This window comes from Betta splendens, chromosome 13 (genome assembly GCF_900634795.4).
Source record: "Betta splendens chromosome 13, fBetSpl5.4, whole genome shotgun sequence".
NCBI classification, from domain to species: Eukaryota; Metazoa; Chordata; class Actinopteri; order Anabantiformes; family Osphronemidae; genus Betta; species Betta splendens.
In genome coordinates this window covers 13,861,605-13,875,523 of record NC_040893.2, presented here as the reverse complement: position 1 = coordinate 13,875,523, position 13,919 = coordinate 13,861,605, and the positions used below count along the sequence as shown (strand labels likewise).

The 13,919-nt window shown below is 47.0% G+C and overlaps 2 protein-coding genes across 19 annotated transcripts in view; one reads left to right on the top strand and one right to left on the bottom strand.

Moving 5' to 3' along the window:
- Positions 1 to 70: 70 nt before the first annotated feature.
- si:dkey-52l18.4 (uncharacterized protein LOC560708 homolog) lies at positions 71 to 2,574 on the top strand. The gene is made up of 5 exons (XM_029170655.3): positions 71 to 386; positions 737 to 1,078; positions 1,183 to 1,398; positions 1,478 to 1,506; positions 1,635 to 2,574. The coding sequence occupies exons 1-5, from the start codon at positions 338 to 340 to the stop codon at positions 1,734 to 1,736; spliced, it is 738 nt and encodes a 245-aa protein (XP_029026488.1). The 5' UTR covers positions 71 to 337; the 3' UTR covers positions 1,737 to 2,574.
- A 43-nt stretch (positions 2,575 to 2,617) lies between these two features.
- Positions 2,618 to 13,919, bottom strand: part of LOC114867730 (rap1 GTPase-activating protein 2-like) — a 47,208-nt gene continuing 35,906 nt past the window's right edge. For 8 of the 18 annotated variants that reach the window (XM_029170647.3, XM_029170644.3, XM_055513945.1 and 5 more), the window contains 19 exons: positions 11,497 to 11,529; positions 11,137 to 11,358; positions 10,938 to 11,041; positions 10,466 to 10,544; positions 9,903 to 9,956; positions 9,099 to 9,182; positions 8,913 to 9,013; positions 8,384 to 8,513; positions 8,145 to 8,300; positions 7,988 to 8,059; positions 7,824 to 7,910; positions 7,590 to 7,730; positions 6,007 to 6,156; positions 5,815 to 5,927; positions 5,622 to 5,720; positions 5,414 to 5,534; positions 5,019 to 5,135; positions 4,849 to 4,938; positions 2,618 to 4,550 (listed from right to left, as the gene is read on the bottom strand). In XM_029170647.3, the coding sequence (XP_029026480.1) occupies positions 4,542 to 4,550; positions 4,849 to 4,938; positions 5,019 to 5,135; positions 5,414 to 5,534; positions 5,622 to 5,720; positions 5,815 to 5,927; positions 6,007 to 6,156; positions 7,590 to 7,730; positions 7,824 to 7,910; positions 7,988 to 8,059; positions 8,145 to 8,300; positions 8,384 to 8,513; positions 8,913 to 9,013; positions 9,099 to 9,182; positions 9,903 to 9,956; positions 10,466 to 10,544; positions 10,938 to 11,041; positions 11,137 to 11,358; positions 11,497 to 11,529 (1,962 nt within the window). In that variant the 3' untranslated portion in view covers positions 2,618 to 4,541. Of the gene's footprint in view, positions 4,551 to 4,848; positions 4,939 to 5,018; positions 5,136 to 5,413; positions 5,535 to 5,621; positions 5,721 to 5,814; positions 5,928 to 6,006; positions 6,157 to 7,589; positions 7,731 to 7,823; positions 7,911 to 7,987; positions 8,060 to 8,144; positions 8,301 to 8,383; positions 8,514 to 8,912; positions 9,014 to 9,098; positions 9,183 to 9,902; positions 9,957 to 10,465; positions 10,545 to 10,937; positions 11,042 to 11,136; positions 11,359 to 11,496; positions 11,530 to 12,264; positions 13,125 to 13,919 lie in introns of all 18 variants that reach the window. The other 10 variants (XM_029170645.3, XM_029170642.3, XM_029170651.3 and 7 more) reach the window with 4 other exon arrangements.

Here is a 13,919-nt window from a genome sequence, read left to right as displayed (position 1 = left end):
GACAAACTATCCCTTTCCTGAAATTTGGTGAGTGTGTGTGTTTGAGGAAAGGGGGAAGTGTGATTAGTGGGTCACTTCCTTCTTTTACAAAGGGCAGCAGGATAAAGGATACGATGTACAATTACTGAAAATAGGAAAAGAAAGTGAGAGAAAGCACAGCCAATGGACCTGCACCATTTGACTGATGCCTTAACGAATCAGTGGGGTTTTCCAAAGAAGCTACAGCAGCTCACTGACGGTACCGACTGCCAAACGAGACATGACATGTAGCCATGAACTGTAAAAGGACGTAAGAACAGCCTGTGGCAGATTTTAACCAACGCTGTCACTGTCAGACATGCATGGCTTTCTCCTCGGGGCCGTCATCGTCTGTGTTCTTCCTCATGGTAAGTCACACAAGTTAGTTGCTATAAATATGAAATGTTATTGAAATGATAGTAATAAACAAGGGATTTCCCGTAGGAAGCCTATAACTAAATGAAGCAAGTTATTACTGTTACTGTTGATGTCTCTCTTATCCTTTAAGGGATTTAATGTGATGTGCTACCGTCATTTATGTGTCTTACGTTTTTTTACTTGTGTCACCCACAATAATTTCTTATTGTTTTTGTTATTGTTAGTGTTAGTGTTTTTTAAATGTGTGTTGATAGTAATTTTTGTTGAAATAACACACAAAACATTTCTGTAAACCGTTTCCTAATGGACAGTAATGAGCTGAAGACACTTCCCTTTTCAGGTTTTACCACTGAAGACTGCATCAAGGCTGTTTTGGCAAAACGAGACACTGTTTTTGTGCCAGAAGGTGGCAGTCTGTCACTGTCCTGTGACATTCAGAACTGTGGAGAGGCTTGGACGGGGAACTGGGTGCAGACATATTCGGGCAAATCAGACCAAACATTAATTGATAACTCAGATCGACACCGTGTGACCAATGTGACGCTTTCAGCAAATACCACACGCCTGCTGTTGGACTTCCTGAGCGTCAACAAATCCGATGAAGGTTTCTACAGATGCTCGGTGCAATGGGATCAAGGCGGGACGGGCCAGGGACATTTCGTATACGTGAACGTCACTGCAGGTGTGAGACGCATCCAAAGTGAAATCGCATGTGGCTGCAGAATATGTGCATCTAAAAGTTTGTCTAAATTTTAAGCTAACGTGTTTGTTTGCCTTCTCTTCTAGCTGTAACTAAGCGGATGTTTTGGCACAGGGCTTTGGTCTGGAGCGGCGCTTGCGTTTGTTCTTTTATCATTCTAATATTGGCTCGCTGCCTGAGGTCAGAGGTCAGGCCTCAGCCGCTTCCCAGGCCACGGATCATATATCACAGAGACCAACCACACGCACCTGCGAATCCTCAACCTCCAGTACCAAAGAAACGCACAAAACTCTCTTACAAAGGTATATTTGTGTGTACTTGTAGCCTGTAACAGTGGCAAATCTTTACAGAGCACTAACTAATGTTTTTGGGGTCCTACAGCTCCAGCCCGTTCTGAGCAGAGGACTGAGGTGGGTTCATGTCCTGTTTTCAGACAGGATGCACTTCAAGTGCCATGAACATTAGTCATTTCCACATTCAAGCGTTACATATTTCCTTTAATTGGTGATGATCTTTTTTTTCCTCAATCATTTTATAGGTGGTGTATGCAGACATCTCCCAAGATGCATTGAGGCAGCAACAGGAAGCCGTCAGAGAGCCGGCCTCCTCCACCGTGTACTCATCTGTCAAATTTTCCTGACTAGAGGCAAAACACATGCGCTGAGGATCAGTGTTGCTCTTCACTTGCAGGACTGCATACATTTTGAAGACTAGTTCACTATTGCATCTCAGTTTAGGTCAAGATTTTGTATTTGTGCATCATGGAACAATCACTGAAGCGGAGGATATAACACAATCCACCAAATCTCGTCTTTTCCTCTATTTGTATAAACTGATGCGAAGCAACCAAAAGGTCCCAGAGTGTAACCTACAAGCAGAGCTGATAATGAGAAAATGCTGGAGCATGGATCCTCCCTGAGGTGCTGAAGGGCAAACCACTGAGCTTTGAGCTCCAGTGTCACCAATGTTTAGGCTTTTACTATTTTAAGAAATATGTGCAAACGATATTGTTGTGTTTCTTGTGTTATTATCAATTAAAGTCCAGACTATTTATTACTTCTAAGATCAGGCTTAAAACCTTCCTTTTTGATAAAGCTTATAGGTAGAAATGCTTCAGGTCACTGACAATGATTTCTAGTCAAAGCATCTCTTAGATAAGCTGCAATAGACAGACTGCTGGAGGACTTAATTTAAACACCAAGCTCCTATGTTTTTCTTCTACCCAATAACCTCCCATCATTATAATATGCTTTACTAACCTTGTCGATTCCACTCCAGTGCTGTAGCTGTGCTGTTCCTTCATTCTGTCCTCACCTACAGGTGTCATCAGACTCAGAGTCTTGTAATAATTACAATTAAAGGCTGCTGTATGTGGAATTGGTGGGTTTAGTTGTGTAAGGTCTTACCTTGTAAAGTGCTTTATGATAACTATATTGTAAATTGGTGGTTATACAAATAAAATCGAATTGAATTTTGAATGTTGAATATTGTGCATACAGTTTTTAAAGAAAGTAAAATAACTGACACAAAATACAACACTTTATTTTAGAATAAATTCTCAATGGCACATTACATAACCAAATATACATATACATGTTTAGACATCTTTTAAATTAATATATTTCCTTTTATGGATTGACCTTAATAATTAGCGTACTCTGCGGTTACATTTTTACATGACATCAATGCAAAAGAAGTTGTCATATAATAAATTAAGCGTATTAACAGAGAAAAGGCTGCAGGGCGTTTAGGTGATACCTGCTACAAACTAAACGTCGTCTGAGCTTCCTGACGTCCAAACGCACCGGTCGCTTCCCTTTTTCGAGGTAATCACTAGTTTATGCTAACTGAGCACAGTGTGTATTAGTCAACACAGCAGATGTCCATCCCAGTATGTTTGCAATTCCCAAAGAACCCAACAGATTCCTGCCAGGGTCAAAGGTCACGAACATCACACGGGTGCAAATGGGCCTTTGAAATTTTGACGTGGCAGAACTTCACACTATTCACTCGACCTCCGACCAACAGGAATGATTTTCTACATGGTAACAGCACGAGACATTGGACCTACAGTAGTTTGCTCATATTGTGTGTTTTTTTCCTCCTCATTTGTCATTTTCCAGCATTTCATGCTCACTCCAAGTTAGTACAACCCCGGACTAATGTTCTGTTCTGGTTCAGGACAACGTGACACCTACAGTACAGTGTAGTCCTGTTGTGCTTGTAAGCAACTGGCTTTGCAGTTTATTTATAGGGTACTGAGCAATAATTAACAAAGCATAAGATAAAAAAAAAAAAAAAAGCTCTAAGTTCACATTCAACTTAAGGTTCACTTCAACCTGAAGCACGTGCTTCGAGTCGTCGTCATGGGCAAAAACCCTGGAGACGTTCCTACAGATACACGGAGCTAGCAAGCTGGAATGGGCTGCATCAGGAGGGGGGAGCTTTTCACTAAGTGTAGCGTCTATTTTCAGCAAATGTGGGTGTTGATCGGCCCACAACTGAGCTGTAACCGGACCTAGAAGTTTCCTATCCTCTCACATAGTGACAGAGATAGCGAGGGGAACAAAGGCAGGCAGACAGACAGACAGACAGACAGCATCTGCGGTGAAGGGGCTTTCAGTAGATTGTAAGGCGCAGCTTTGGCTAAAATAAGCGTGTGGCGAAACATGTTGGCAGTGTCTCCTCCTGTTCCCCGTTGTGTCCACTAAACTCCACTTTTTATAGTGCAGCGGGCAGAAAGCAGCAGCGAGCGAGTTCACGAAAGCGTCGCAGAAAATCAGAGAGTCAAATAAAAAAGCGTTTTTATACCAGAGGACGAGCTCTTATCGTACAGCGCTCAGACTCGCGTCGTTTTGCTACGACCGTTTCGTCGCGTGGGGGTGGTTTCGCGTGTATGTGCAGTTTTTTTTAGGCAAAATAAAAAAAAAACGCGAGCGTTGCCAGACGTACCGCCATCGAGGACAAAGGCAAAACGGGCACCTGAAAAGCGATCTGGCAAAGACACCCTCTCCACTGACCACGGCCGGTGCTGGACGCAGAAAGTAACAGTTCAGCCATAGTCTCACGTTGCCGGCGTTGTGTGTTTCATGAACTTGGCCTAATCTCACAGTGTTACAGCCATGCCATGACCTTTACTGTGATGGGAGCAATAAGCAACTGAGATGCAGCAACTTGCAACTGATTTGTTTCCGTAGCTAAAGGTTGAAAAGAACTCCAATGTGTCAGCTGTCTCCCTCTACAGACTCACAGTGCCCCTCGTTAGTTTACAGCGTGTGGAGGCGCTGCTGCGGTTGGCAAATCCTGTCAGATTATCCTTGGCTTGGGAAGTGGTTCTACAGTGGTTTTGTGGTTGTTGTGGTGATTTTGTTTCTCTTTTGACGCAGCTACGTCGGTCCGTGCCATCGTCTTCTTCTTGCGCAAGTCAGTTTCCGCTTCCACAAAGCTACTCAGACTGAAAGCGAGAAGAGGAAACAGAAGTGGGTTAGAGAGGAGTGTTCATTAATTCAGTCTGGAGCTTGTTTCGGGATGTTCAGAACAATGTTAATGAGTAATAAATATAAGGAAACAGCTCAGAAGTTCCCATGTAATCTGTACGCTGAGGTGTCATGGATGAGTTTAAATGGAAAAGCAACCAAAGCCAGCAAAAATACAGTAGGTTGTGGGTCAAAACATTGTTCCAAAGTAGAGAATCTATCAATTCTGTCTCATTTTAAGATGCAAACTAAACAGGAATGAAATTTAAAGCTCACAGCTGTGGATGAGTGGCTCATTTTGTCAAAGCGAAACTTCAAGTTTGACCTCGGCGATGTCTTGTTTTTCCCGTCTGCAAAAGAAGGAAACTGGAAATGAAAGGAATGAAGACGTAAACAGAGAACACAAGTCTATATTCAGCCCATAAATGTAGGACCTCAGGACCCACTGCATATACTGGACCTGTAGGACTGCGGCACATGATGACAGGGGTCCCTGATCCCTGGCTGTCCACGCTGAGGGAAGGACTGAAGGCGGAGGAGGACGTGATGGAGGGATGACCCGCCTGAGAGCAAGAGAGACGAGCACAGAAGCCTCACAATTTCATCAACATTCTCTGAGACTGAGTTGACAGCTTTTTTCACCTAAGATAAAACAAGTGGTTTCATCAGATACAAAGAGGGAAGAGCTGAGATCATTAAAATCATTGTGTCTGCATCCAGTGCTCACTGTGCTCTGTTCGCTGCAATTACTGTTTATTTCATAAGACATTCTCGAACATTTCACACTCCAGTTAGAATGTGTTTCAGTCGAGCGCCAGAGGAGAAACGGCAGAGCGCTCACAGTGTCTAGTTCTTCCAGAGCTTCGGTTTCTCCCGTGGTGCTGCTGAAGCTGCTGGTGCTGGAGGACGAGCGAGAGATGTTGGGCCGGCCGCCGCTGCACTCCTTCAGCTTCATGAACGGCCTGTGGAGAAAAACACACACAGGAGTGAAAACGGAGAAAAGCCTTTTCACGTAAGACAAGCTTCTGCCGGGGAGCTCAAACCCGTGCCTGTCTCTGTTGGGGCAGATCTCAGGTGAGCTGGGATTCGACGAGGTCTCTGACCTCACTTCTTGGGACGGCGGGCAGATCTCGGCAGGTTTCTGGTCGCTGCGGGGCAAAACAACACGTTAGCGACGACAACGCAACCACGTCTGGCGCTCCGTCTGCCTGCACGGAAGCACACGCAGATCTAATCACCGACCTGCGGGTGTGTTTGTCTGATGGGGATTCTGTGCTGGAGTGGAGGCGGGGGAAGAGGCCAGAACGCCGTTTCACCGGGCTCTTCAGAGGGGACTTGGCCGACAGCACGGGGGGCTAAGAATCAAAGGTAATGTTACAAAGTACAGCATGACACTCTCCTTTCTTTCTTTCACTATTAACTTCCATCACCTACAGTGAAAGTGCTCTTTGTGCATTCACTGGTGCTCTGCGGAAGTCCTCCTCCACTCAGGCTGGCAGGGACCCCTCCTCCCACACCGGGGCTCCTGTGACGATGAGAGCCCACCATGGTCTCCATGGAGTGGCTTCTGACACGCATGGCCCTCTGGAGGAGGAGGAGGGAGCAGAGAATGAGTGGACGAGTGAAGGAGAGGAAGGAAAGCGACGACAAAGGAGGTTGTTGCTCAAAGTGACCACGAGGGGGCGCCTGTTCTCCAAGAAGAAACCAAAATGAGTGCCATTGAATGAAAGACCGGCTGTGTTTTCATGGTTTTGTGTGGTTTGGTTTTATTCATAACAACAGACAAAAATACTTGGCCTATAATATATTACAGCTTGTAAATAAACATTTAATTCTAATAAATTTACATGTATGTAGTATGTAACCTTGATTTTCCTTCCTTACTTCAATAACTGACAGGTTGAGCTCATTTTCTCATTTTCCAGACAAGTACATAAACAAACAACATCATGCAGAGCAGCTGTTTATTATTATTAATATTATAGTATATCATGTACTATTATTATAGTGACAGTCTTCTGTGGGTTTTACAGTAATGCAGACAGGTAATGCAGTGTAAGTCAGGACTGCTATGAGAACAGCGCCCCCTGGGACTGACTGCAGGAAGTGCAAAGTGGGTGTCCACAGTGCCTGTGAAGAGTCAAAGAGCCAAATTAACACATTAGCCACACGTGAATCCCTTTCACACATACAGTACTTAGTCTATTCAATTTTAATGTAGGTCGAAACCAACAAGGAAGAGCTGTAGAGCAAATGCAAGGGAACAAGAGGAAGAAGAGCTGCTGCCTGACAAGATACAGAAGGTCACGACAGAGGGCTGAGTCAATACATATTCATGAAAAGTTGACTCAAGAGCAAAAGCAAAGGAAAAAGTGGACAAGCAACGATGTTGACTCTGCAGCGTTCACAAGCCTCTCAGGCAACTCAAGAACAGAGGGCTTCACGAGGAGTGGAATGAGAGTGAAGGCACCACACAGAGTCTAAATGACATGACTCAGCGTCCAGATAACCCTCCATGGATGAAGGTGTGTTCCAGCATCTGCTCACAGTCACAAACATGTGTAGCACTAACTGGCTGCTGATCTGTGTCATCGTTGGACTAATAAGCTCCAACCAATATGTGGTTACATGAACAGTACAAGACAGTCCTGAGGGCACGGGCAAGGCTTTCAGAAGCTGGATGCGTTTTTCAAATATTATAGTATCACATTATAAATAATGAAGTTAGAAAAATGACAGATCCACTCTGAAGTGAATCTAAAAATATTAAATTAAAGCATCGAGCATACAAAGCTTGCACCTCCGCAGACACAGAGAATAAAATTAGACCTGAGAAAAGTAGCAGCGGCGTTGAAACCAGCAGTTTAGCGCCCTGAATCATCCCGCAGCCGCGACATTTACCCGACCTGCACTGTCAAAACCTCGCGTTCGTGCTGCAGCAGGGGTAATTAAATAGGTGTCACCGAGCGGAGAGCAGATCGGGTGGCTGCGCATCACGTGGCTGGGCCTGTGCTCACCTTGAAGGACTCCAGCAGACCCCCGTGGCCCCCGTTCTCCAGCTTGTCCTCCTCCCCCACCTGGCCCAGGCCCAGCGCCGTCTGGCTCTGCCTGTGCAGCTCGTCGTGGAGGTTGTCCAGCAGCGCCGCCCTCGTTCGCCCCTGGAACCCGGTCGGTGTGACACAGCAGAGCTCGTGAGCGGCCGCGCTACCGCGGGTTCGCGCTAATTACAGCCGAGGAAACGCGCGTGTCACCTCGAGTTTGGCGAACTTGTCAGACTTGTAGCAGGCGTTTTCAGCGTTGATCAGCTTGGTCAGCAGGAAGTCTCGAAACTCGGGACCCTGGAGGAGGAGAGGAGGATGAGGCGAGGGAGACGCACACATTCAACATCCGCCTCGGAGCGCGACCCGACTCTCACCTTTTTGAAAACCGCCGGGTTCGGGAGCGGGGGTCCAAACGGGGGCACGTCCTCCCTCGCCGTCACAGACACCTGTTGATGGAAACCAGACCCTAATCACGCAGCCTTCGTCGTGACGACGGACTCTTTGAAGCGACACGCCGGGGCCGCTCGCTACCTTGTAGGTGGTGTGCTCCGTGCACGGGTTCTCCGCCTGCACCAGCACGTACGCGTGCAGGAAGTTGGAGGCGATGATGTCTGGGACGAACGGCGTGGGCTCCTCCTGGAAGACGGCGGCCACGATGTCGTTGCCTATGTGCCTCTTCCTCTGGAGCTGACGGGACACACACATCGACACGTCAACGCCCCTGAGCCGCTCACGGCATAAGCTCCAGCGTAACAGCTGAAGCCCAGTACCTGCTGGACGTCTCCCTCCGTGAAGGGAAGCTTGGTGGACACGTGGAACATGATCTCCCTCTGCCTGAAGACGGTGTAGACGGATTCAGAGCCCGTCTGTCCGTGGGACACGTCCAGCCCACCGCGGAACCTGTCACATTATTAAAACAGGCGTCATGCACCCAGCGTGGCCTCCAGCCTCCAGTACTAACAAGATCCATTCCATTTATTTGAGGTGTCACTTAGGATTTATGTCCTCACATTAAAGGCGCCACAGTAGAAAAGGACAGGAACTACAGTCAGCCTCCGGTTACCTGCCCCTGAGGTCATCGTTTTTCCTAGGATCTCTTTCACTCAGCAGTTTATCTCGATTACACGCCGAGGGCCAAACAGCAGGACAAATTGCTCCAAGGTTACAGCAATTAGGCCCAACTATTCTCCTCTATTACACCGCGCCCTAATAGCATCCTTCATTTGATCCTTGTGCACTCTCCTCTCCGGGCTCCATTACCGCGTGCGGCACTTTTTCTATTATGCAGCTTCTTCTTACCCTTTAAAGTCCTGAAGCTCAATGTTGTTGCCCAGAATGCCGAGGAACTCCTTGAACGCCGGCGTCTCCTCGTTGTTGCCAAACAGCTCCTCCTCTGATGTCTGAGAAGAGGGAGGGCGAGAGAGGAGATGTGAGCGTGTGAGGAGTGACCTGGAGTTCGTCAGCGAGGTCCTTCAAGCGTCTCACCTGCCCGAACTTCTGGTAGACGACTCCAAATTTGAAGGTGTTGTTGACTTCGTGCTCATCGTACGCCACGATCAGCTGGGATCCCTGAACAAACACAGCAACAATCTTTTACTTAGCTTTTTCACCTCATTCGTAGGTAGTAAAACATGTTTTCCTCCAAAGTGCCTCCAGAGCAGGATTATTGGGCCGTTGTTACATAAGCCCACACGCGATTCTGTTGCTGCCTGTTGCAGACGGAGACACAGATGGTTTTCTTTCCCTGAAGCAGAGGCCGAAAGCATCTTCCATCACAGGAGCGTCCATTTTGGAGAGCTGTTGATGCTTTACTTCATCAATCAGTTCTGAATAAAGAATCTAAATGCTGCACTGAGGTTGCTACACCACATGGTCTCATGATTTTCTCCCGAATTACTGGCCCAATACACAAAATGCTCTAAATTGTCTATAGACGTGAGTGTTAACATGTATAACAGACTTTCTATATGTAGTCCTGTTGTCTGGACTGGCGACCTGCTTAAGGTCATGACCAATTCAGGGCTGTGACCAGTTCAGGATCGTGACCAGTTCGGGATCGTGACCAGTTCAGACTTGTGACCAGTTCTGGGCTGTGACCAGTTCAGGGTCAGTGAGTTCATCGTCTTTGCCATGTTCATTATTTCTTCAAATACTGATCAGAGGTAATACATTTTGCTGCAGTTATTATTTGTTGAAGCATCTGGATTGTATCCCCATAGTGAAACATTAGATCATGTTATACCACTGAATGTCATTATGACCTAATGTGAGAGTTCAGGATGAACTCACCCGCGGGTACAGGACTGGGTTGAACTTCAGGCCTGTGGCATCATCACAAAAAAGCTGAAAAAAAGAGAAATTTCATTTTAAATCTATAAAGGCTTCTTGCGACACTGTTCCTGTTTACTGTGTCTGCGCCGTCCCTGGCTGGATTCCTGAGTACAATCATTGCGTTTTGGGGTTTGCTTTATTTAACAGGGGAACATCGGCCTGTTTCTCATTTAGACGTGTATAATTGAAAAGCTTGGAGAGCGTTTACTTAAACTGTTGCCAGAATTTAAATTATCTCAGCTGGTTGGTTTAGGAGGCAGTTGGTCTATATTCAAACGAAGACGCTGGATTCATACAGACAGGTTCTATTAGTGCCTCAAGGTCTGATATTCATCGTTGGAGGAGTCAGAGGAAGCCTGATTTCATTGGCTCACACTGACTCCAGGACTGATCCTTTTGATGCAGTACTTCCTACGGTTCTGTTATTATGAACTGCACTTCTAAGCAACACACCTGTTCAGTTGTGTTATGATTTGGTTTGGTTCATTAGCTTCAGCGTCGTAAGCTGCTCCCTACTGTACCTTAGCAATCTGTGGGACGCTGGGCAGCTGGTTGATGCCTGCTAGAGAGATTCTGTCGTGGATAGTTTTGGTCCTCGACCTGCAACAGAGATTGGTTCCATCACAGACGTTTCATACCTTCTGTGACTGTACAGCATTTATTACCATAATTATTTAAACACAAGTCACAAGACAGTGATAGAAACAAAAGCCTGTTATGCAGCAGCAGCTTATCTCTGTCACCAGTCAAATATCAGCCTCGCCATCATCTGGCAGCCGCCCACTCACGGTGAATACGGCAAAACATAGCATTACTTTATGGTCGCTGTCCATCCAGTGAAAAAGGCCGTGAAGCCGTCCACTACAAAACAAATCTGCTCAGAATCAGTCACGACAGCGAGGCAACGAAAGATAAGAGTCGAGGACGAATCCTGATGAATTTAGTGATTAGTCTCCAGTTCATCCTCATTAAAAGGGAATAAGATTTCACTACCTGAGCATGATGCGTAGGAACTCCTGTCCCTCGGCCTCTTCGTGTTTCAGGGACATGATGAGGTTCCCTATGCTGCTGCCAGTGCAGTAGTAGTTCATGTGCTCCTGCATGTGGGAAACGACAGATTTCAGTCCAACACAGTGACCGACTTCCCCTGCGGGACTGGAGCTGAGGCGGATGCGGACGCGGGCGCACTGACCTTGCCCAGGAAGTGCTTGCGGTAGGCGCGGGCTGTGCTGTTACACTCCAGGCGGTACGTGTGCCCCCCGCCGGGACTCAGGCCCTCCCCCCCGTCCTCCTCCTCGCAGAAACTGGACTCTGAGGAGGAGGGCGTTCCTGCCGGTGCTTCGACGTCTTCAATCCAGTATCCCCCGAACTGTGGCAGGATCACCTGGGGGAATGGGCCGCCCTTCTCCAGCACCTTAAACAGTCCTCCAAATTAAACTCTGCTAATCGCACAGGCTAATTCTCAGCTATTGTCTACATACTCACTACTACTGCTCACAAACAGGAGTGTAAATGTGTTTGGAGTGTATTACATGAGCGAGAAATGACTCACATCTTCTATCCGTGGGTAGGGGATGTAGTCATCCTGTGAACACACACACACACACACAGCATCAGAGCAGAGACCACTTTTAACACAAGTTATCTTCCCTGACTTTGCTACAGTGATACACAGAATGATACGCAGCCACAAGAAGAGCAGACAGAGAAGAGCAACTGACTAATTATCCCAAATGGCTTCGCGGGTGATGATGCAACAGTCTGAAATGCACAGTCATCAGAGAAAGTCAGCGAGGGGCCTGTCATCCCTTGATGATGTCAGAGCTGTGTTGATTTAGTGGCCCCGAGGGCTAAAAGCTGTTATGAGCCCGTAGTCATTTGTCAGTCTGCTAGAGTAGCACAGCGCTACTGTATGACCTCTAAAAAGTGCTGAGGCCCGGCTGCACCACTGAGGGAGCGGCGCCGCGGACAGGTAGTCGTTTGTATTCTACGGCAGCAGGAGGCAGGATGCTGGCAGGTCGGAGAGGATCGATTGGGAGCTGCAGTTCATTCAGCTTATGACGAATCGGATCAGCTGGCTATCGAGTTTGCGATTTACAAAGTGGGGTAAATATTCGACAGAGCGATCAGAGCGCAGCAACCAGACAGAGGAGACAAGAACAGCCACAGAGCAAGTCAGGAGGCGATGATGATGATGAAGGTGATGGTGACGAAGATGGTGATGATGATGAAGGAAAACATGCAAAGAAATAGAGAACACAATAAAACGGATTGATGAGAACACCCGAGAAGATACGGGCAAGCGTGCCACAGGTCACACCTTCCATTGTTTGGTCTCTTCCGCTTTGGGCACCTTATTAGTGTCCGTACGCAGCATGAGGATGGAAAAGCACAGGGGTCAAAGAAAGGTCAAGTTCCACATGAGAAGAACTCTCTTAGAACATGTCACTCTCGTTTTCAGATCTCATTATCTCTGCTGCCAGATGACAACCCAGTGAGTCACACATGCTAATGCACTTTCCCACACACGCACACACACACACACACACACACACACACACACACACACACACACACACACACACACACACACACACACACACACACACACACACACACACACACACACACACACACACACACACACACACACACACACACAGGTAATAGAGACACTTAGTCATCCTTTGTCTCTGTTTAAATCCAGTAAGCCAAGTGTTCCTTTCCTCATTATTAACATCTGATGGGACACAGCAACAGTCGGACTCAGGCCGCTGCCTTTTCCTTCCTGCCAGGTAGTTACAGTACATACACGTATGAGCAGGTATGAAAAGCCAGTCCGGTGGCTACAGATGAAAGTGGCCAATTACAGCGCTGGGCCAGCGGAGCAGCTTGACTACAGGGCTGGATATACAATGAACATATGCACCACTACTGTACTGTACCATCATGGCGCCGCCGGTCGTAGCAGGAATCAAGCAGCATTTATTTAAACATGTGCACACAAACACAAACACGGCGCTGTGTGGTTGGACTGAGAGCGTGTTTACATGGGGGTGTATTGATGGAACAGCTGTTGCAGTCACAGGGGAGTCGTTGTCAATAATGTGATACTGATCACAAGATGCTCATAAGTGGATTCGGTTTTCAGCCGTGGACACATGAAGGAGACGCACGAGGCTGAGGGAAGGAGATGAAAAAGAAAGAAAAGAGGGGAGATAAAGAAGAGACGGGTTTTAAATGTGCTGAAAGCTCCGGTGCATGAGTGGAACAAGAAAGCAGGTTGGTGCAGGCGGAGGTTCGAAGGGGGCGAGTGTGTGTGTGTGTGTGTGTGTGTGTGTGTGTGTGTGTGTGTGTGTGTGTGTGTGTGTGTGTGTGTGTGTGTGTGTGTGTGAGGCTCAGACTGTCACGTTTTACAGCTCTCATCCTGCGTCTGCATTTCCCACGTCATCTCCTCTTCCGTCTTATTAATAGGGAGATATCATAACTTGAAATCGAAAGGAAAGGCAACTGTTTTCCTACAATCAGCAAAGCTCAGCTCCAAGCCCTGAAATCCTCATTTACAGTAAAAACAATGAACAGACAAGACTGCAAGCACCAAGAAGCAGTTATTAAACCCACATGTTTTTACCATTTACACATTTGCGTTTACATTTCTCATCTCCTGGAGTCTAGATAGTCGTCAATGTGGATGTTTTGGGGATTTCCACTTTAAAAGCACTTTTCCCCCTCTCTGTATTTCCCATCCATTGCTCTTCCCTCTGTGTTCACCTGTGCCCTTACATCTGTTCTCCCACTTTAGCTTGTATTTATATATCCGTGTGACTACTCAGAGTCTGCGCTCTTTGTGGCTCATTGAGAGCAAATGCAGACAGAGCCAGAGCCAGACTGCGTCCAGAAGAATATAAATCAATGTATACCATACAGGGAAGGAAAGGCTAGTCCTGAGTTATTCTTCTCTGCCCCCAGCAGCCT

Coding starts and splice junctions, on each gene's coding strand:
- si:dkey-52l18.4 (XM_029170655.3), top strand. CDS start 338: ATGCATGGCTTTCTCCTCGGGGCCGTCATCGTCTGTGTTCTTCCTCAT. Junction 1,079..1,182: donor ATACGTGAACGTCACTGCAG/GTGTGAGACGCA, acceptor CTTCTCTTCTAG/CTGTAACTAAGCGGATGTTT. Junction 1,507..1,634: donor GTTCTGAGCAGAGGACTGAG/GTGGGTTCATGT, acceptor ATCATTTTATAG/GTGGTGTATGCAGACATCTC.